Genomic DNA, 24,961 nt, shown 5'->3' with positions numbered 1-24,961 from the left:
TGTCTACCGGCGTTTGGGAGAACGTTATGCACGCAACTGTATTGTGGAGAGGAATCGTTTTGGAGGTGGCTCTGTAATAATTTGGGGTGGGATAACAGCACGGCACCGAACCCCTTTGGTGGTTGTTCAGGGCAATCTCACCGGTGTTGGCTACAGAGATCAGATTCTGAGGCCTGTAGTCATTCCTTTCCTGCAACGTCATGGCCCGGCATTGACATTTCAACAGGACAACGCTCGTCCTCACACGGCTAGGATCGCAATGGATTTCCTTCACCATAACAATGTCATGTTACTGCCATGGCCTGCAATTTCTCCAGATCTCTCCCCAATAGAGCATGTGTGGGATGAAATGGAGCGCCGTCTGCGTCGTCTTCCACATCCTCCAGATTACGTCCGTGACTTGGCACAGGATTTGAGGAGGATATGGCAGGCCATTCCCCAGGCCTTCCATGCCCATTTGGTGGACTCCATGCGTCGCCGATGCACTGCTGTGATTCACGCACAGGGTGGTCATACCCGTTATTGACTTTGTGACTTTGTCGTTTGACCCCCTACTCCATTTTGATCTTCTGACGTCATCGTAACAGATGTTGTTCAGGTCCCGTTGACATTTTCTTATGGTCCGATCATTCAGCTGCTACAGCGTCTGCATAATTTTGTTCTTGCTGTGTTGTATTTCAATCCAGAATATATTTTCTCCGTGCACAGTTTCTTTATGTGGCTAGTATACAACCACGTGTCTGAAACTTGAATTTCACTATTTGTAGGGTAGGGGAACTGCAGCAACACGTAAAGCACGCTTTCCTTGTGGTATCTGGACGAATTTGGGTTCATGAAACTATGGAAGCCTAATTCAGTCATACATCATCATATTTCGTATTTCTGATTCCCACACGTGAAATCAAGAGATTATGAATATGGTGGCGCTTAACTTTTGTGCATGTGTATATTTAAATATGAAACAGATGAAGTCTGAAGCTAAAGTTAAACTTATTGACCAAATTACCTTGTTTTGACTTTGCCAGTCCGACCAGAAATTCGGATTCATATGCACAAAGGAACAGCTCAGCAAGAAGAGTGAGTGAGTGAGTAAGTATGGTTTTACTCCGCTTTTAGCAATATTCCAGGAATATCATGGCGGGGGACACCAGAAATGGGCTTCACACATTGTACCCATGTCAGGAATCGAACCCGGGTCTTCGGCGTGTTGAGCGAACGCTTTAACCACTAGGCTACTCGACCGCCCCATCAGCAAGACGAGCAGCGCAATTGGTGACCATGGGGATGCCTTCGTCTTGCCGAAATTTCACAAAGATGTTATCCATGAGGAAGTCCAGCATTTCACACATTTTCTCGGTCAACTTCAGATGGCATTTGCTTTCATTGTTCACAAATTGTCCTGAACCTCTGAAGATAGATATGTAACTGTATCTATGGTCACATCGTTCTGTAACAAAAGCCCCTTCGATCAAGGAAGGAACCTTCTCCTCAGGTTTGTCATGTGGGATAGTGGTGTACAAAGATGTTGGTGTAATGTCAAATTGACATCCCGGTGGTGCAGGATGTGCTCACCTTTTCACAAACACTGAATTTTGAAGAGATTTCTCATGATAATAGAAAGGGTTTTGTCGCTTTTATTTAAGCTTCCTGACACTGGCGATCAAATGCATTTAAAAAGGGGTTCATGCCTCAGAGCATTTACAGTTCAAGTTGGAATGTTTACTTGAAGAAGAACTGGAACACTTGGAACAAGTCGGAATAGAATTTGCCGTGGAAATGTAAATGCTGTAAATGTCCTCCACATGTCTACCACTAGTCATATGATGCTCTTTGATATCATTAAAGAAAGAGCATGCTCAATACTGACAAGGCATTTGTGTTTTAATCCAATTGAAATATTCTATTACTTGTGTCAGCTGGTGGACAGACAAGTCAGATAAACTCTTTAATATGTTAATAACAAGATACGTGGTTGAAAATAAGAACGCAGAATTTATTTATGTTGATCGTAAATTATTCATGAATTTCTTCCCTCAGATACATTTCCATATATTCCTCACATCCTCAACACGTGGTGTAAATATGATGCACTACTTGTGAAACGTATGAAAAGATTGGACACCACCTGACATCTATCAATCAAAGATTAATTGTGAATTAATGACATGGCAACCAATGGCACTTTTCAGGGCTTTTTCCTGTGCAGACAAAAGGCTTACAAATACTTCAAATGAAGGATTTAGTGCATCAGTGACAGGCGTACATGACACTGGTAATATTCAATAGATGTGAGAGACAGAATGAAAAGGAGAAAAACATATTACTATAGAGTGAAAACTTTCTCAATCCACTTCCACTAAAGGCACATACTTCAAGCAGCCAAACATCCTCGAATATCCACTATATTCTATCATAATATGCCCCTTGGACCGAATTCCAAATCTTCATTTGTGGAGTGACGTCATGATCTCTAGCTCTCTCATCATTGCAGAATATTCTCGCTCGTCAGTCTGATGAATCGAATGTCAGACTCAAAATGATGCCATGGCAGAGTAGAGCTGCAGGGTACTCATCATAACAGAATGGAACCATAAACATTATTCATAATTTACTGAAAAATGGAGGTTGTTTCCAAAGCACAATTTCCAAAAGTGATATTAGTGCTAAATATGCTACACAAAGATGACTATGTGAAACAGAGCCTAGTTCACATGTAATTTGTAGGTCCTGTATGCAAGCTATATTTGTTGTGTCACAATAGCAGTATGAAAATGGTTTGGCTCAAGGAAACCCTGGCAAGTTTCCTGATGCTAATTAATGGTTGTTGAGACATTTGGCCTGTCACAGCTAAGATACACCTTTTTAGACATAGTTTAATCCCTGAAAACAACAAAATGCCAATTTCCAAACATATTAGCATTTGCTCAGTTGACCAGTATGTCAAAAAACATTGAACTATTCAGAACTGCCAACACAATTTCCCATTATCAAATCACACATTTCTTCAACCATCTGGAATCAAACATACAGAAAAAGTGAATGAGTAACTAGTGCTTTAAGCCATAGCAGCAATAGTATAAAAAAAAATAGCCTCATTTCTAATAAGTATTGAGGAAATGACATTTTTGAATTCCCTAGGAAGTGTATTGATAAGAATGTTGGTTGGTTTGCCTGTTGTTGTTTCAAAGTAAAACTCAATTAGTCAAACTAGCATTTGCTCTTTACTTCATATTTACTTTACCAGCAATGCTCTTATACCGCGCTTAAAAGCTATGGTTCAGAGTTGGCAGCTCTGAATACATCCATTCATTTTGATTTGTATTCCTACCAATAAAAATATAATGTACTTTGTTTGATTGGAATTACAGAGAATGAGGACATTCATGTTTATGCTCAAAATACAATACCATAAAGGAACAATTCACTCATGCATATCATGTGCAAAATACAAAACTTATTCTAAATGTAATGAACATGAATCTGGTTGTTGACATGCATAATGAAAACTAGTATTCTTTATACAGATGGAATATCTTAGCAAGTAACCGTAGATCCGCTACGTGTAGTATCAAATCCCGGGGTAAGTGGAGTGTCTCCAGTAACTTTGATTATCAATACTGCACTGAACATGCTGGAGATAAAGGAGCTATGATTGCTTACAGCATTTCTGGATGCCCCACTAATGCAGAGACAATGAGGGAAGCATCTACAGTGACTATGATGAACTCAAGAATACAGACACCATGTTAAATTTCAGATGCAATGACTTAGGGAAACATCTACAGTGACTATGATGAACTCAAGAATACGGACACCATATTAAATGTCAGTAACAATGGTTCATAGTCCACAACGAGAAACTCTCGGTGACAGATGGTCATTTTTGACATTTTTATTTATGACAAAGAAGTAACAGCAAAGTGTTTGGTTTTTGATATTTTTCATGCTTCCACTTAGTAAGGCCAGGTTGTGGACCCAGTTCAGTAACAGGGAAATTAATCAACAATTCTATACCATGAAATGGTAGTCTCTGTTCATCAATGTAAGCGTTAAGTGGCTAGTTTGCTGCACTATGTGAGAAGAAGAGATTGTCTTGAAAAATTACAATCTCAACAAGTGCACTTGGAAACAGATTCTTAAGACTGAGCTATACATCGGTTTTGTTTTCATTTGCACATATTCTATAAATACATACAAGTATTTACAAATCTATATACAACGAATCATAAACTCAAAAATAATAAAATATGTGTTTCAGTCACACAATCATGTCATTGTAAATTTCATGTACACATAGTTCATACTTGGACAGAAGATATACTTAATATTTCTTACTTTTACTTTTGCCATCCTTCAATTGTTACTTGAAATTAGAAATATGCCCATTACTAATTGTTACAATAAAAACAAATATAAGAACAAAAATAAAACAGCTTAAGGAATGCAGACAAATGAGTGAGTGAGTTGGGTTTAACGCCGCTTTTAACAGTATTCCAGTTATATCGCGGCGTGTCAGCTTAATGTGGGAGGAAAGCTCGAAGTGATGCAGGTCTCGGATGTTTATCACTTCGGTGAAACCCTCGAGCACAGGTATGGTGCTGACAACCCTAGAAACATAATCGGGGTGAACCGGGATTCGAACCCACAATCATAGGTTTTTGGCTTGCCCAAGGGACGCAACTCTGCACAGCGAATCGTGGTGCCTTAGACGACTGGGCCAACCGTGCCCCCGGAATGCAGATGAAAATTCAATGTACACATTTCTTCATCTAACATGCAGTCACATAGCACAATCCCACTCACTCAAAAACAGTTTTTCCTGCAAGAAGAGTCAACTACAAAAACCATATGACCTGTAGTCGTGATCTTCTAGTTCTAGTTGAACTAACGTCAGATGAAATGACAAAAACTTGTTGTGAACAATAATCATAAAAGAAACCATGCCATCATGTTTTCCTATCTTGATATGAGTTACCCTGGATGGCTACAATGCACAAGCATAATGGACAATAATAATCCTTTATACCAAGGACCTTAACACTCTACACCTTCAGAGCCCCAATCATCCAATAACGGTCTGGACATTGTCACGTACAATCATGTATATGTATTTGTATATTCACAATACGTCCATAGTATCATTCCAATAACTGGAAGCTACCACAGGACTTGCAGGTTCTTCATGCCAAACAGAATCACCTCTCTATATACATACTAATAGGTTTAGGAGATGTTTCTTTTTCCAAGTCTATAAAACATTGCAAATACATGTACCTAGTTATAAAGAGCACAAACAAAATAACATAGAAGTTGACAAAAGGTATGATCCGATATGGAGGATTTCTAACACAAGTCAGGTAAGTTGATATGATCGTGACATCATTTTAGGCATCAAAATGGAGACATGGAGATAGGTACCATGCTGAGGTTTATCAATCATTGTGTTAAATTGCAATTATACTATTGTAATAACCGAACACACAAAAATACTGTATACCAGAGTGGCAAACAAATAGTTATTGTACAAAGTCAATTATCAATATACGTTGCATAAAACATGTTGAAGAAATAAAATTACCAAAAATTAAGAACTAAAACAGACAAAATATTAAAGTTTCTTTTTAAATGTACTTTTTAATATTTAGTTAACTATGAGCACTTTTCCTCAATGAACAACTGGTTATGAACATCTGATAACAAATCTCTAATAGGTGCAACTTCAATATTTTTCTTGGACCTAAAGCATAATCACAGCCATCAAATTGATCAATATTGAGCAAAATGATAATTTTGTAACAAAGTTTCAAAATATTAGCTGTCAATGAAAAAGGAATGCTCTTCAGAAACCTGACATAAATGCCCCTGAGGTTTCGTGAACACCTTGTGTAATCACTGATTTTTAGTGATCCATTCATATAATTTTCACAACTATTTAGCCTTTTATTCCCAAAGTAATCTATTTCATACATCAACAATCTTTATCAAATCTCAAATATTAGACAAAAAAAATAGATCCATAAAACCAATCACATCATTATCCAAGATTATGCACCTTCAACATTAGTAAGTGCATTTTTTTCTTTATACAACCACATTCACACAAATATTCATATGAAATAGAAACATACTCCTCAATTTTAAAACAACAAACCAACGTTTTCCTCAGACATCAAGAATGTCTTATAACAAGCATCTGCTCAGTCCCCCTACTTGCTCTACTGTCTACAATAACCTACCACCAACAATAAAGTAATCAGAAAGTCATTTCAAAGGTATCAAACATTTATTCACAATTATCCCAAAATAATTACAAAATAAATGTGCCTCTTTGACATGTCTCATCTTCTGTCTTTCATCTCATCCAGTTTGAACAGTGAGTGAGTGAGTGAGTTGGGTTTGAAGCCACTTTTGACAGTATTCCAGTTATATCGCGGCTAGTCAGCTTAATGTGGTAGGAAAGCCCCAAGTGATTCAGGTCTCAGACGTTTACCACTTCGGTGAAACCCACGAGCACAGGTATGGTGCTGACAAACCTAGAAACATAATCTGGAGGAACCGGGATTCGAACCCACAATCATAGGTTTCTGGCATGCCCAGTGACGGCTGGGCCAACCGTGCCCCCCAGTTTGAACAGAATGACCGCCTGACAATAAACTTAAACAAGACATCGTTCTATCACTGCTCTGCAGCAAGATGCACCAAGAGAAAAAATTCAACATTGTCACTGATGGCCCTGCAGTATACGGTGCTGCAATTTGCTGTGCAGGTTTGCTTCCCTGACCCTTAGGTTTGAATACTAGATTCACTCAAATCATTATCCTGGACTTCATAATCCATACCCATGCTTTTCGTTTCAGGAAAGTGGTGTAAATGTATAATCTGCACCACTTTGGAGTTTCTTCGTGATATAACACCATGATCGAACTCAAAAGCTTTAAAGAAGCATGAAATCATTCATTCAATCACTCACTCCCGAACACTCACTACCATTCATACACTATCACTCACTCACTACTTCAATCGGTAATTGTTAAAATCCCAGATTCGCAAAATAATTATCCTTTGTTTACTATCACTCACTCGCCATCACTCTTTCTCTCACTCGGTGATACCTAATTGTTCAAATCACAGATTCAGGCCATCACCTATCATGCTTCTCCTGAGCCCAGCACCAGAAAGATGAATGCAGGTCAGATATGTGCAACATAAATCAGTCTTCACATGTGACATAATAAACTAATTGGCCTGACAGAGTGCTGTGGTCCAGACATTCCCCAGTGTGATGTAGAGCCCATCAGACTTAGCCCTGGGATGCAGCCAACACATCAGCAACACTTAACACTGACAGTTTTATGTCATACAATAGTTGCCATTTTTAATAACAAAATCTTTGGATGGCCTGGATTTATTTCTGTAAACACACATGAAAAGGTATATATGAATACCTGACAAAGTGGTATGATTTACAGCGAAAAAATGCAGTCATTACGACATAATTCTATTTCATTTCAAAGCAAGGAGGAGTGATGGATCGTATCCTGTTTTAATATTTGCCAATAACAGGAGATGCAGAAGCTTCGCTGAGAGTGACTGTGGCAAGTCCTGATGGCCAACATTCAATAGATGGTGATAAAAATCTAGTGCGGCTCCTGCACAAATGAATTCAACAACTCACTACAGGAATACGCACCATACAATCAAAGGTATATTTTGGTGTAGGCTTTGGTCTCTCTTCCACTCAAGTTACAAATGGCCCAACTGGACCTTTTTTCAATTCAGGATCCGCCCCTGTAGGGCATTATTTGCAGTGTTTCTGTATCAGAAAAAAGAGGGTCCTGGATCCTTGTGGTTTTCTGATATTTTCTGATACCGTGTTTTAAAAGTGATCCCTAAATGTCTATATATGTTACACTGAGGTAATGACAAGAACCTCTGACTTTCATTCAGATCCTGAACTCTGTGAACTCATATGTCAATTTTTCCTTCCTCTTTTGATTCTACATTCATGGTAAGAGTGGCAGGTGCTACCGGTTGGACAGGACATGCTTACCATTTTTGAGAACATCTAGTGTCATTAATGATTTTCAGTGATCCATGCATATAATTTTCACTGCTGTTTTGCGTTTTACTCCCAATGGTATCTGTTCCTGCAGATAGTCGAGACTGATTATATTCTGGCGTTGACATTTCATATTTCAAAACTTAATAAAATTTCATTCTAAATTCAGTGAGGTTCAATATTTGTTGTTTTGTGAGAAAACAAAAAATGTAGAATTTTACAAAATAATGAGTTTTTGTCTTGCTTGAATAAGTTAATATCATATTCAGCTCACACCACGAGGTGCCACAATATTAAGTAATGCAATCGGCTGGATGCAAAACTGTGCACAAATACTCCAAAGTTATCACAACAGTCTGTCATGCACACATCCATTATCTCCTGATCTTGTAAAAAGAACGGATTTCACATTAGAACCAGGAAAAACAACAGCAACTGACATATTGTAAATGATGCATCACCATGAAAAAATATTGACTCACGTTCCATAAACTGAACAAAGTGACTTCTAATGCTGTTTTCCTGCATAGTGCTACGTCTACTGACTCTTAAATCATCTTGACAATGTATCTTATTTTCCAAAATGCTTATGATAGGCAATCCATCAACTTTGAAAATGTCAAAACAGTGCAAAACAACTTCACCCCTTGTGCACTGTAGATGTTTTAAATGGCAACAGATACCTCACGTCAACATTTTAAAAAACATGCATATTTGTCTGGAGTGGAAATAACAATGTTTACGGAGACCACATAATTGACATAACGGTAATATTAATATTAAGGTTTAATCATTAACTGGCATTGAGATCCAATTCCTGAAGAAGTTTGTGCTCTGACATAAACTGGCGCAGTTTGGAATTTTCGATGTAAACTCCATTGCTGGACTGGAGGAACTGCTGCAGCTGATCAACCACCAGAAGGTTCCGTCGCGTCTGCTGCAGAACGCTGTGGATGTGTCTCCGGGAAATGTATCGAAACATCCTTGCAGTAGTGCTCAAATGGTCCCATTCTGCGTTAATCATACTCAGACGCAGTCGAAGACGTGACTGCTTCTGTTGTAGGCTATATCGAGCATTAACAGCATATTCCCGATTTTTCTGTATACAGGCTTTGGAACAGACGCCAAGAGCTGTCTCCACTCGGAGACTCTGCGTAGAGTGCTGCAGCACGAATCGGATCAGGTTGGGCATCGTCACAGGAATGGTGTCGGGGAAGACAGCACTGTTAGCTTTCCTGCAATATACAACAATAACAGCATATCAGTAATGTGTCATTTTGTGTCCTGAGTCCTCTCATATTTATCAATGTCATGTTATGATCTATCAGTAATATCTTCTCACATATCAGTAAATCATGGCATATAATGATATATCAGTATATGTCCCCTTATGATATATCCATATACAATGTATCCTTTCATTATGAATCTGTGAAGTGTACTCAGTCATTTATATCATGACAGCTATGTGTAAGTATGTGATACCTTGCCAAACCATTTGGAGGAATTTGTCTATCTTTCATCTTTTATCATTTTGGTACTTTGGAATTATTAGATTGAAAATATAAAAAAACGACATGACATGTGACACGAAGAAATTAGTTCCGACTGCCAGTCATGACTGGAATACAGTTAAACCCGGATAATCGGAACAATGCGAAATCATCAAGATTGGCCAATCACATGTATCAAGAAATCATATGTACGCAGCAAAGCCTCATTGTAAAGATGGACTTTCACAAACGTCATCATCAAGAAGGTCCTGGAAAATCGGGACAGTGTTAAATCATTCAGATTAGCAGGGCGGTCTGGTAGCCTAGTGGTTAAAACATTCGCTCGTCACGCCGATGACCCGGGTTCAATCCCGACATGGGTACAATGTGTGAAGCCCATTTCTGGTGTCCCCCGCCGTGATATTGCTGGAATATTGCTAAAAGCGGCGTAAAACCGTACTCACTCACATTCAGATTAGCAAATATAAAATGTCAGCGCCAGAGAATAACCAATCTCGATTATCTGACAAAACAGATTCCACTGGGCGTAAAAGGCAATTAATAGCAGTATTAACATGTATTAACAAATCATGGATATAAAGATGGACGTTCATGACAGATCTGGCATCCTGATCAGTGGGGTTTGGATTGAAGGGTTTTACCGTACAACTCTATGATTCACTGATCAACTGACTTCACAATCTCTATTCTGCATTCACTGACAAAGTAAGAGGCACTACATTGAAAATTTCACAAAACACAAATTAATGTTGTTAATATATGTTGTCAAAATCACTCCTTTCCAACTTCCAAAACATCAAAGAGGTTTCAAGACAAGAATTTATTACAATGAGTTCACAAAATTTAAGATGGTCACTTCAAATCTTTTTCATTTACTTTACTTTTCAAATCAAGATCTACATAAACAAAAATTGAAAAATTAGGTCAAACTTCTTAAAAAAGGAAAAAAACACTTTCAAGACTAACATCTGTTCATTACAACATCAAGACAACGGATTTCCTTCTTCTTCCTAACACTTGAAAGATGGCAAGATATAGCAGGTGACCTGATCCTATACTCTCAATCACAAAACAATATTAGCTAGCCCCATCTATCAACCACCAACCTTCTTCATTACCAAAACACAACCAATCACCAGTGACAGCCTCAAACGGTAATAAACACTTCAAACAGCATGACACAGACTTGTTCCTGGCAATACGTCATTCTCCGTCAATTCCATGTCAGATATTCCAAATTGACGATGCTATCTGGCCCTACATTTTTCTATCTGTGTCCCTCTATGGCCTGTATTTCCATGCTATTAGCCCAACGATTGATTACATCTAATGAACAGCTCTTTGTATATCATCATTTTTCTCTGTTGATGAAACGCACGACCCACTCAATGAACCGGTCACTCTGGTCAAATACATCATTTTAATCACATAACTGTCAATGGTGTGAATAGTCCATAGCTGACAGTAAGCATTCCATAACCCTATTATGACATTTTTATGTCTTTACGGTCCTTAAATACAAGAAAAACTCAATGAAATGCACCAAGCTTAAATACTTCTCCTAGGTGTTCACTTCTTTATACTGTGCCGCAAAAGGAATTGGGTTTCTTTCATTTCTAACTATTAGTTTTCATAGGTTCTTGTAAAAACAGACTTCTTTTGCAAAGAAGCAATGATGATGTTTCGGATTTTGTTACATTGTAATGGAAAAATATCATTGTTTAGATTGCCATAAAAGAAATAATTATGACTACGGTATGAAATTATTTTCTAGATTCGTTTGTCCACAAAAATGATTTGCTACAGAGTTGCCGGCTGCCTAATGGCTGAAGTGGTAGTCCACAAGGAAATGACAGTGGTACTTTCTGAATTTGTGTAGTCTTGGGCTAGCTAGCATACTTTATCAACTCAATTTGTATGAATTATGGAATTGATTGTATCCAAGGCATCACTATTTATTTTATCTCACAATGGCCTACAATGTCTGATACAGCCATGAACAGGACAACAATTGGTAGAGTTAACCCTCACAATTAGGATGTGGGTTGGGTTAACATCACTTTCGGGAACCAAACCTAGGTCTTGGAAGTGACAAGCAAACACTCTCACCTCTGAGCTACACCACTGCCTGCTTGAAATAAATGGCCAGATCATTCCCAAAGTCACATTCAGTATTTTGGACCTGTGTCATAAAGTTATAGGAAATGAATAAATAGGTGAGGTGAAATGGAGTTAAACGTCTCATCCAAGATTATTGCACTTATATAGCGACGTGCATGCACGTGTGTGCGTGGCTGCTTGTACTAGTCCGGATTGACGCCGATTTGTAGTGCCATCTCACTGAGATACCATGCCGCAGTTTAACATGAATACCCCACTCAGACACAGTATACTGACTCCGAGCCAACCAGTCCTTGTTTTAGCCCCTTAATGCCGAGCGCCAGACAGAGTAACAACAAGTACCATCTTTTAACGTCTTTAGGTAAGACACGGCCAGGGATCGAACCCCGGGCCTTCCGCTCTCTGGGCAGGCACTCTACCACTAGACCACGGAGGCGGTCATATGAACAAATAAGGATTGCATGATAGAGTTTTGTAGTGATATCCTGGCATGTCAGCTTCATACCTGGACACCCAAACGTAATTCACGCAGACACATTGGGATTCCACACTAGAATTGGTTTCCATCTGCCCATTATGACTAGTACAAGGCGACTTAATTGATCTGGTGGTCATATTCGGTGACTTGGATGATACCATGTCATCGTACCCTGACATCGTGGATAATCACTGTTATTCATAGGCTGCCGTCATATAACTAGAAGGTTGCTGAGTGTACCATTAACATCAACCAAACAAAAACATGTAACACCTAGGTATACCCTACAGCACAGGCTGATAAACCATAATTCTATGCAACTGTTTTATGAATCACCAAAACCAATGATCCTGCCAATCAAGGGCCGTAAAGTTAAAAACAGCAGTGACAACAACTCAGACAACAGGACTTCCTGTGTGCCACAAACTGCCAAATAATGGAATTTTCCACACGTCATTGCATCACCTCAGGCCCAAGCGTTTCCGGTGCACCACAAACTACCCAATACTGGAATTTTCCACACATCATTGCAGCATCTTAGACAACAGGGCGACCTGTGCAGCACAAACTATCCAGTAATGGAAGATACCACACACTAGCATCTCATCACACTGTTCTTGAGGTACTTACTATCATACATTCTTATTATCATACAAACGTCATTTACATCTTCCTGGACAATATCAGTAACATTGTCTCTTGATAAAATCGGCCTAAATGATCTATTAATATTCTCCGGTTTCCTTTTGCCAGCAAAAGACATGACGGCTAGACTGCCTATAAAGATGAAAGTCAAAATTTATAATCACTGTCCATCTTCCCATTATTCCTATCTGCTCCCCTCCACTTTTTCTGACATTGTAATCACTATACTGATGCAGATGCTGACATATAAATTTTTTTTTCATGAAATATTTCATTCAGAATGTTGGTCCAAACAAAAATGTTTTCTGTCCTTTTCTCCACCCAAATCTCATATAATTTAATCAACAGCCAAAAACCAACAACTGAGGAATGACAAGCCAAATGGGAGCATGTATCATATTACAGATTGATTTTAATGCATGAAATAACTTTTCCATTTTTTTTCCATCCACAGGATGATAAGGTTTTAGTTGCCAAAGAAAATATTTATTGTCGTTAGAAAGCAGTTTGTGTCCCATGTTGGCTTGGTTCAGAGGAAGAGCTGGCTTTAGCGGTCCTAGGGGGGAGTTTCTGTTACGGACTGATCGGTTAACCGACTCTTGATGATCCTTGGGGAAGTATGCCTCCTAAAATGATGAAGCAGCCTGCAGAACAGTATCAGATGAGCAGGCCATGCCACATACAGCAGTAGGTGCACTACCATATTTTCTTGAGTATAGTGCACACTTTTTCCCCAAAAAACACAGCTGTGTAGAAGGGGGTGATCATTAAACACGCAATAATAAGTTTTGATTTCTTTTTTCCCCAAAGCAAACACATTACCGTGAGCACGTAACACCGGAAATACCACGTCAACAAATCAATACTGAAATAGGCAAATTAATCATGTAATTATACTGTCTTGTTATAAAAAGCGTTCATTGTATATCTGGACTTATGTTTGTAACTTATTTTAGTAATTTTATTCAAAATTCCTTTTAATATTGTTTTAATTAATTTCGGCGAAATCATGTGTGAAGCGATCGAAAGATCGCACAACTCACCGTTATTAACAGCAACCACGGTCAGATTACCGCTATTGACGCCTTAAAATGAACTTTAGTTCTCAGAGAATGGTTACATATATCATAAATGCCATACTTTGTTTCGTTTAAATTCATATTTGTTGTAATTTCACGATTCTATGTCGACATGTAGTTCTCGTGATCACGTGCACGGGAGCCTAACAGTGACTGGTCAAATTGTTCCAGCTGACAAAAATAACTGGCAATCACAATCAGCTGCACCAAAGTGCTACGCTTAGGGTTATTATTATTTTAAATAAATTTAATTGAAGCTGCAACTATAATAACATGATATTGGAATATATTATTCCTGATGAAAAAAAAGTTTCAGATACAATTTTTCCCGATCCTTGCATTAAAATCCTTTAAGTTATATCAGGTAAGTTTTAACTGAATCACCGTTGATTCAAAGAAAACGTGTGTACAGCTGATTACTGCTTCCAGCTTAGTTTACGAGAAAATACGCAAGGTAATCTTAATCCCTGGATGTAAAACAATGCCTAGCAGATAAAAAAATACAATTTGAATGGTAGATGAACATGTCTGGTGATTTTGTATCTCAAATTTCAAATTTGAACTGACCAAGTTTCTTATCACCCATTCATTTACCAGAATTCACTGAAGTGGTACAATGTAATTTTTTTCTGCGCATAATGTTTGAATGTTTTACTTGGGCAGATACCTCATGTGTCACACTTACACATCCAGCATCTGCCAACACAAACTTTAGAAAGTTTCAGACAAAACCACATCAGCCATTAGACACAGTGAATGATAATTACTGCCATGTCAGACAGTTGATTGAATTTAAACATTTTCTGCATTTCATCAACCTCTGATGTTGAATTAAATTGTGTTTTTCTTTCCTTCTATAATTTTGAGAACTGAGCCAATCAGATCGGAGACACAAATACATCCAGTCTGAAATTACAACTATTACACATTAAAGAAAACGTTGGAACACCAGTACGTGTCCCTTATTTTTGTGGCCTTTATTCACAACCAGGCTCGCACAAGTCAGTCTGCTTGGAAATTACTTCAACACGACAACACTACTTCAACAAAACACCAGACAGGTATGTGATGCTACTTCAACACATGACAACACCACTTCAACAAAACACCAGACATGTATCATGTGACCCTAGTTCAACACGACAACACCACTTCAACAAAACACCAAACATTTATCATGTGACCCTAGTTCAACATGACAACACCACTTCAACAAAACACCAGACAGGTATGTGACCCTAGTTCAACACATGACAACACTACTTCAACAAAACACCAGACAGGTATGTGACCCTACTTCAACACATGACAACACTACTTCAACAAAACACCAGACAGGTATGTGACCCTAGTTCAACACGACAACACAACTTCAACAAAACACCAGACAGGTATGTGACCCTACTTCAACACATGACAACACTACTTTAACAAAACACCAGGCAGGTATATGACCCTAGTTCAACACGACAACACCACTTCAATAAAACACCAGACAGGTATGTGACCCTCGTTCAACACAACAACACTACTTCAACAAAACACCAGACAGGTATGTGACGCTACTTCAACACATGACAACACTACTTCAACAAAACACCAGACAGGTATGTGACGCTACTTCAACACATGACAACACATCTTCAACAAAACACCAGGCAGGTATGTGACCCTACTTCAACACAACAACACCACTTCAACAAAACACCAGACAGGTATGTGACCCTAGTTCAACAAGACAACACTACTTCAATAACACACCAGACAGGTATGTGACCCTCGTTCAACAAGACAACACCACTTCAATAAAACACCAGACAGGTATGTCGTCCTAGTTCAACACATGACAACACTACTTCAATAAAACACCAGACAGGTATGTGACCCTAGTTCAACCAGACAACACTACTTCAATAAAACAACAGACAGGTATGTTACCCTAGTTCAACACAACAACACTACTTCAACAAAACACCAGACAGGTATGTGACCCTACTTCAACACATGACAACACCACTTCAACAAAACACCAGACAGGTATGTCACCCTAGTTCAACACATGACAACACCACTTCAACAAAACAACAGACAGGTATGTTACCCTAGTTCAACACAACAACACTACTTCAACAAGTATTTGTCACAGAAGTGACGAAATGTCCCCTGCCTGTGTATACACCATAGTACCAAATATGAAGACAATCCAGCGATTACTTCTTGAGATATCGCGGCAACACCGTTTTCCAACTCCAAAAGCATATTTACCTGCTGTGACCTTGAAAATGGGGTCAAGGTCACTAAAACCGACTGGTGTCTGCGGAGTCTGTATATACACCATAGTTCCAAATATGAAAACAATCCAGTGTTTAGTTCTTGAGATATCGCGGCAACACCGTTTTCAAACTCAAAAAGCAGATTTGCCTGCTGTGACCTTGAAAATGGGGTCAAGGTCACCAAAACCGACTGGTGTCTGCGGTGTCTGTATATACACCATAGTTCCAAATATGAAGACAATCCAGCGATTACTTCTTGAGATATCGCGGCAACACCGTTTTCCAACTCCAAAAGCAGATTTACCTGCTGTGACCTTGAAAATGGGGTCAAGGTCACCAAAACCGACTGGTGTCTGCGGAGTCTGTATATACACCATAGTTCCAAATATGAAAACAATCCAGTGTTTAGTTCTTGAGATATCGCGGCAACACCGTTTTCAAACTCAAAAAGCAGATTTGCCTGCTGTGACCTTGAAAATGGGGTCAAGGTCATCAAAACCGACTGGTGTCTGCGGTGTCTGTATATACACCATAGTTCCAAACATGAAGATAATCCAGTGTTTAGTTCTTGAGATATCGCGGCAACAAACAGGTGGGACGTACGGACGGACGGACGTACGGACGGACGGACGGACGGACGGTCGTGAATACTATATCCCCCGCTTCGCGCTTTCGCGCGGCGGGGGATAACAAAACACCAGACAGGTATGTGACCCTACTTCAACACATGACATCACCACTTCAACAAAACACCAGACAGGTATGTGACACCAGTTCAACACATGACAACACCACTTCCAACAAAACACCAGGCAGGTATGTGACCCTAGTTCAACACGACAACACTACTTCAATAAAAAACCAGACAGGTATGTGACCCTAGTTCGACCAGACAACACTACTTCAATAAAACACTAGACAGGTATGTGACCCTAGTTCAACAAGACAACACTACTTCAATAAAAAAACAGACAGGTATGTGACGCTACTTCAACACATGACAACACTACTTCAACAAAACACCAGACAGGTATGTGACCCTAGTTCAACACATGACAACACCACTTCAACAAAACACCAGACAGGTATGTGACCCTAGTTCAACAAGACAACACTACTTCAATTAAACACCAGACAGGTATGTGACGCTACTTCAACACATGACAACACTACTTCAACAAAACACCAGGCAGGTATGTGACCCTAGTTCAACACAACAACACTACTTCAACAAAACACCAGACAGGTATGTGACCCTAGTTAAACCAGACAACACTACTTCAACAAAACACCAGACAGGTATGTGACCCTACCTCAACATGTTGTCTGATGACAACACGACAACACTACTTCAACATAACAGATTGCTTTGATTTTATCACTACAGAAGCATACATCTAATATCTATAAAACAGATTATTTACGTTCAACAGTTTTTAAATCCCAAGTCAAATCCTATCTTAGCTAAACCTATCTATTTGGTGATAAAAAAACCTACAATTATTAAAATATTATTATAATAGTCCTCTTAGTTTTCCGGAGACTTTAAACCTAGAAAACCTCAACACTAATGGCTTTGAAGACAGTTATCTTTGTGACATTAATGCCTGTATTGGCAGAACTGAAATGGCCTGCCAGTTCCATTGGCACTTCAAAGAAATGCAATGCCGGCTTGATATTTCATGTTGGAGAACATGACATGAGAGATTGGCAGCCTGCTTCAGGAATTGAAACGAAATAGTCTTTATTCCGAAATTATATACCAATGATTGAAATGTATAGCCTTCCTGTTGTTCAAGACAGACAAACAGCTTCTATTTCAATGCTGCAATAGTGTTCCAGGCATGGATTTCTGCTGCAATATAATGTACTGCGTGGCTCTTTGTCCTTATGTGAGCTTGGTATATGTTTTGACACATTCATAGGTCCTGTTTCTCTAGATGAGCGCAAGCGAGTGGCTTCATACCACATGAACATTATTGCAGCATTAAAACAAAGGATCAGGTCGAGTCTGAGATTTAAACCCGTACATCAGGTCCTGGTATGGCTAAGGGACACAACTCTGAACAGCAAATTGCAGCATATTCAATAACTGGGTCAATAAAACTAAGAGGTGAGATGAGGTGAGGTGAAATTGGGTTTAACGTCACGTCCAAGATTATTGCACTTAAATAGCGACATGCATGCATGTGTGTGTGACTGCTTGTACTAGTCCGGACTGATGCTGATTTATAGTGCTAGCACACTGAGATACCATGCCGCAGTTTAACATGAATACCTCACTCAGACACAGTATACTGACCCCAAGCAGACCAGTCCTTGTTTTAGGCCCTTAATGCCGAGCACCAGACAGGGTAACAACAAGTACCATCTTTTAACGTCTTTTGGTATGACGCAGCCGGGGATCGAACCCCGACCACGGAGGCGGTTACTAAAACTAAGAAACCTTCATGGTTACAAATATAGTGAGTCATTATATCATTACTTCATATTGGTAAAAGTGTAATGGTGAAAACATGGTGCTAAGAACTTATATTGTAAAAACACTCATTGGTGGCTCTTAGTCCTTTCTTTTATGTATGGTACAGTAAATACTTTGGTTACACATCCTTTTGTTATACTGTTTTTTCATACATGAAACATGAATAATCCACACCCAATCTCCACATCAACACATGATCAACACGATTACTATGTAATTATCTAATGTGTCCACTGTATTTCTAGTTTTTCTTCAAGCTATGCTTTTAAGGATCGACATGACTGATGAATGTGTCAAATCAATATTCTGAGGGCTATAAGGGCGATATACATGATATAATATCCTTGGCATGTCCAAGTATTCAAAATCAAAATGTAGTCCCCCCGACCAAATCCCAAAGTGCAATAGTCTAATTGAGAGCTCACCCTAATCCCAGTCATTATTAGTTTCATAAAAATGGGGTTGGGTGTATGAGATTCCTCTCATATCCCCATAGGATCCACCTAGAAGAAATCCCAGAAAGTTCCATATCCCAGTGACATTTTTGTAGGGGGGGCGGTGCTCATGATATCAATCACTAGCAAATTTCACTGGCCAAGTGTAGGTCTTTTAAGTTCACCCGGAATATTGCTGAATTGGCTTGAATCAACATTCACTCACTCACACACTGATATTCAACATTGCTGAACAGTGGTTAACCTCATTGACGCACATCACACAGGCTCTGCCATTTTCAATATAAAGATTCACTGTTTCTAGAACACAACCAAAGTGACCAAAAATATTTACAGCCAAATGCTTAAAATTTGAAGCTGAGAAATATTAACTGAAATTACTAACATATTAATCTTCTTTAAGGCAACCTTGGGAAAGGTTTGAAAATTGCTCACATCATTCACTCTGGACATAATACAGTCTTTGCCAGCAACACATTTGCATCAAGGCTCTCTATAATCATCTCTATTCTAGGTGCTCCTTATCAATACGTGATGAAAGAAGCTTGCATGGAGTGACACTTTCTGTAGTTACAACGAAATTATTCTTCATTCAGATATATCACTGTAGGTCCCCCATCTAACCCCAAATAATCACTCACAGCCAGAATAACAGTCTGACAGTTTTATTATAGTTAACGATGCTTCGACAGATTCAAGGGACTATAAATGAAATAGCTCTTTACATTTTACAGATTGAATAAAGCAGTTTTTGTTATTTCTGTCGAGGCTATCCCTGATGTAAGGACCGGTGACAATTACTCGGAAACAAAGCCACTAAAACTAAAGTTATCCCTTCTCCCTGTGTGACAGTTCAGAGTTCCCAAGAAAGCCTTCACTAATAAGTTCCAAGTCTGAGGGGACCTTAGCTGTGTTGGGGACCTAAGGATCAAAATTAATTGAAGTTATACGGTATTCTTGCCACTACTTATGAAGATGGATGTGTTGATACATGACGGATGGATACTATCCATGAAAGTCATGTCTTTCTATCAAGGTGCTTAAACTCAATGCATCTTCCCAGGTTCAATGTCGATACATCTCTCTGGTAATCACCCAACCCTCCCTCCCTCCCTCCCTCCCTCTCTCTCTCTCTCACACACTAACACTAACACTAACACACACTAACACTAACACACACTAACACTAACACACACACACACACACACACTAACACACACTAACACACAGACACTTACACACACAGACTGACAGACACACTCAGCTCCAAGTTGCGTATTACCTCTCGCTTAAATAAGTGTGGCAAGTTTCATGTCAAGACACACAGACAGACACGGAGAGATGGAGGAGGATGAGTTTGAGGGGCTCAAAGAGACTAGAGCAATATATTTTGTCACCATACCATATTTATTGTCACTCCCATTGAGTTACAACAGATTCATTTCATGTGGGAAAGAAGATGGTAGGATAAGGGACCCCTTCTTGACAGATTTAATACTTTTTTTCCTGCATGGCCAAACACAGCAATATTCCAGCTATATGATAGCAGCCTGTAGACAGTCAAGTGAATGTTATTGTGAGCAACAATCCATGCCATCAGGGTACTGGACACACAATCAACCCAGACACTGAGTCCATTATTGACCAGCCTAAGTTGATGGGGGACCTATGTCACAGGATATATCCTGACGTACCCTATTTTCGAACAGTTAAGATGGCTGATATTTCGAGGGATGAGTGACTCAAAACTCAAATTCTGCTTCATACCAGTAGGTGATGTCTTCACAACAATAGAATTCAGCTACTTTCCGAAAGAAAAAACAGTCCTCGATAAAAGCCGTTACCTCCATTGCGTCGTCTGTAAACTACCGCTGCACTCGAGTGGCGTCACCTATTTTCGAACACCTGATTGGTTTCGTACTATAGCGGGATTTTCATGAATGAACAACCCAGGTTTTGGCGCATAGTTATCAATATAATTCTTGCAGGTCGACATTAAAAATCAAAAAGTTATTGAAAGTTTGAAACCTTTTCACAAAACATGAATATTCATCAAATTATATTGTTCACACTACTATTTTACTCCTGATGACACAGGCACCAAAATTCTGAATGACATCGGACTGTTCTAACAGGTATACAACACTTCACATGAACGCAAACTATCATATCATATTTTATGATTGTCTATATTTGCAATATCTTTTGATTGTTTGATGTAAAGGGAGTGGATTTTGAATAATGTATAATTGTTGAAATGTAACACACTGTATTTTTTTTTATATGTGAATAAAGATTTAAATAGTAAATATAAAAAAATACTTCGCATGAACCCACTTTTAACGGGAAGAATGTGTGCATTCTCAAGTCAGCAGCATTGATGACGTCACACATCTCATTATAATGCAACAAATCAATATCATATACTGCTGTTTGAAAATAGGTGTCATTTGAAAATAAGGTACCCAACGAGTGTCATATTATAACAAGAATGTAAATAATCCATCTTTATTTCATTCTGTCTTGAAAATAGATTCACAAAAAAAAATAAAGGAAAGAGAAAGATCAGAAGCAGTCCTAAAAAGGACCCAACCTTAACACAGAACACACTGGAAAAACACAACACTCAATTATACAATTGTTGTGCACACAGAAACGCTAAGGGACCATAATCTTTTTGTTAACAAATAAACATGTTCCCCTAGGTCTGCAGACAATTCCCATCCCAGTCACTCACGAATGACTCATTCCAAACTTGACAAAACCACATCAACTTCAAACAGGAAGTAAAACACCCAGGCTTGAAAATTGGGCGAGTTTCTTATCAGGAACATAAAACGGTAGTGTCATTTATTGCAAGAAGCTAACACTAAGGTCATTTACTTCTACTTTGATGTTGAGGAGTGATTTAGTCACGTTCCACGACAGTTCAGACGATTGATGGGAGATAACCCATGTCACATTTCTTCACCTCCGTTACCCATAAAGCCCTCCATCCTCCCAGCTAGCACCGAGAGTAATTAAGAGTTGTAATTGCAGCTTGTCTAGCACAATACTTTGTCTAATCAGAAGCAAATAAAGAGTACAACTGAGCTCGTTTAAGCTGAGATTAAGTGGAATCTCATAGATTTCTGGAGATTGGTGCCGCCCATAATCACTATGAAGCCATGTTTACTTAATGTTGACAATCTTGCCGCTAAGTCATACTAAAGGGATAACGATTGTAATCAGACAGTTGGATGTCCAATCAGAGTCAACAGTCAAAGACGATACCAGGAAACTTCTACACTGTAGTGTTAAAGGAGAGGTGGTGATTTATTGCATATCAGATTCGTACACAGATCAATACTCCTTCTTTTATTATAGCGACATTTGCTGTTTATTACGACTTACAAGCACTGTGGGGAATGCAAGGCGAAACTGTGTCAGGGGCAAGATGGAATTGGGAGACAATGTTATCACAGTAAGATAACCTCTGACCTACACTGAACTGCATTGTAGTTGTGGCCAGTCATCACAGCAACAGCTCCATCAGAGATCAAAAGGTAATGGAAGTATGGGTGCTGCTTCTCAGCTCTGTCTCATCTGTCAGCAAGCAAATGCTGCCAACTTCAGAATCGGAATGCTTACACAGGCAGAGACAAGTAGCAAAATATTGCCAATTCCAGCTTGGAACCATGTGTGCTTTATGGTATTGATCACTATGGCTACAGGCACCATCACAATAACTACACACTTGGAGAGAATGGGTCTGTGACTCTTGTAGAAATGTGGGCTTGTACTTCCTGAAGAGAACCCTTCAATCACATTTCATGATATTGCCAAGTGATGGTGTTTGTTTTTTCTCAAAATAGATTTTGCAACTGTCTGTATACGATGTACACAATTCAGGCTTAAATGGGGCTATTCCTGTGGGTGAGTGAGTGAACGAGTTTATAGGGAGATTGAGTGATTCAAATTTAAATGTCAATAGTAGAACAAACCTACTAAAATTTTGAGAAGTGAAAGAAAAGTGAAAATGCTGCATTTGAAAACGTTTTTCAAACAACTTGTGTTTCTGTTGTTGAGATTAATATCTTGTCAAAAACTCTTTAACCGTTGGCCTTCTGAATTATTTTTTACAAGAAATTAATCTCAAATCAATCATAAACACACGTTTTCCTATCTTATTACTTTTGCCTCCATGAAAATCTGTAAAACAAACTTAAATTGGGGTGGCCTAAGAAAGATGCTTTGACCAGTATGATGCAGAAGAGAAGTCTTTCAAATTAAATATCTATGTTAAAATGAAATTAGAAATTCTCTAACATTTCCATAATTTTTTCAATCTGTAGGTCAGCTTGAGAATATCCTCAAAGTGGAACTCAATACCCCTGAGACCATTGTAATACTTCATTCATTTGATGAACTCGCCAGCTTGCAAAGCAAAAAGCACCTTTTATCTTTCCATGAGCATACTTGTGTCTCCAAGATTAATATCCCAGACATTTTCTAAAGGATAAAATCTCTTTTTTCTTTCTGCTTTGCATATTCTAAATGACAGTTGAGAACATATACAGACAACTTGATGCCACTGACCTCACAAATTGACTATATGCCTTGAGAGATGACAATTTTCATAATAGGTAAGACTTGCATTTGAAATGTTAAATCAGGACTTCACAGCTACATAAAAAACCCATCTCAAATCTATATTCAAGACAGAAAAGGAATCACATAAAAAGTCTTTATCATGAAAAGAAGAAAACGTCTGCATGATAATCCTTCCATCCTCACTAAAGGCATGCAACATTCATAAAATAATTTGCATTTTGGTTGTCATGTTATTTTTGCTTGAATATGTATCACTAAATTATTTAGCAATGCGCACACGCACGCACGACTATCCAGTCACTCACCTTCAGGATCCACTCACTCACCCTCCACATCCACTCTCACTCACCCTCCAGATCCACTCACTCACTCACCCTCCAGATCCATTCACTCACTCACCCTCCAGATCCACTCACTAACACTCCAGATCCACTCAAGCACCCTCCACATCCACTCTCACCCTCCAGATCCACTCACTCACTCACCCTCCAGGTCCATTCACTCACTCACCCTCCAGATCCACTCACTCACACTCCAGATTCACTCAAGCGCCTTCCACATCCACTCTCACTCACCCTCCAGATCCACTCACTCACTCGACCTCCAGATCCACTCACTCACCCTCCAGATCCATTCACTCACTCACCCACACTCAAGATCCACTCATTCACTCACCCTTCAGATCCACTCACTCACATTCCAGATCCACTCACTCACCCTCCAGATCAACTCACTCACTCACCCTCCAGATCCACTCACTCACCCTCCAGATCCACTCACTCACTCACCCACCCTCCAGATCCACTCACTCACTCACCCTCCACATGCACTCACTCACCCTCCACATCCACTCACTCACCCTCCAGATCCACATGCACTCACTCACCCTCCACATCCACTCACTCACCCTCCAGATCAACTCACTCACTCACCCTCCAGATCAACTCACTCACCCTCCAGATCCCCTCACTCAACACTCCAGATCCACTCACTCACCCTCCAGATTCACTCACTCACTCACCCACCCTCCAGATCCAATCACTCACTCACCCTGCAGATCAAATCACTCACCCTCCAGATCAACTCACTCGCCCTCCAGATCCACCCACTCACACTCCAGATCATCTCACTCAGGCTCCAGATCAACTCACACACACTCCTAATCCACTCTCACCCTCCAGATCAACTCACTCACTCGCCCTCCAGATCCACTCTCACTCACCCTCCAAATCCACTCACTCACACTCCAGATCAACTCACTC

The 24,961-nt window shown here is 39.3% G+C and overlaps 1 protein-coding gene across 4 annotated transcripts in view; it reads right to left on the bottom strand.

Annotated features, from left to right (window-relative positions):
* Window positions 1–1,972: 1,972 nt before the first annotated feature.
* LOC124151743 (thioredoxin domain-containing protein 11-like) overlaps window positions 1,973–24,961 on the bottom strand; it is a 62,854-nt gene continuing 39,865 nt past the window's right edge. For 3 of the 4 annotated variants that reach the window (XM_046524348.2, XM_046524349.2, XM_046524350.2), the window contains one exon: window positions 1,973–9,294. In XM_046524348.2, the coding sequence (XP_046380304.1) occupies window positions 8,853–9,294 (442 nt within the window). In that variant the 3' untranslated portion in view covers window positions 1,973–8,852. The remainder of the gene's footprint in view (window positions 9,295–24,961) is intronic. The other variant, XR_006863403.2, reaches the window with a different exon arrangement.

The sequence above is a fragment of the Haliotis rufescens genome, unplaced genomic scaffold (assembly GCF_023055435.1).
Source record: "Haliotis rufescens isolate VD_foot unplaced genomic scaffold, xgHalRufe1.0.p SCAF_11, whole genome shotgun sequence".
Lineage (NCBI taxonomy): Eukaryota > Metazoa > Mollusca > Gastropoda > Lepetellida > Haliotidae > Haliotis > Haliotis rufescens.
The sequence above is the reverse complement of the archived record's forward strand: the minus strand, read 5'-3'. Positions and strand labels throughout refer to the sequence as shown.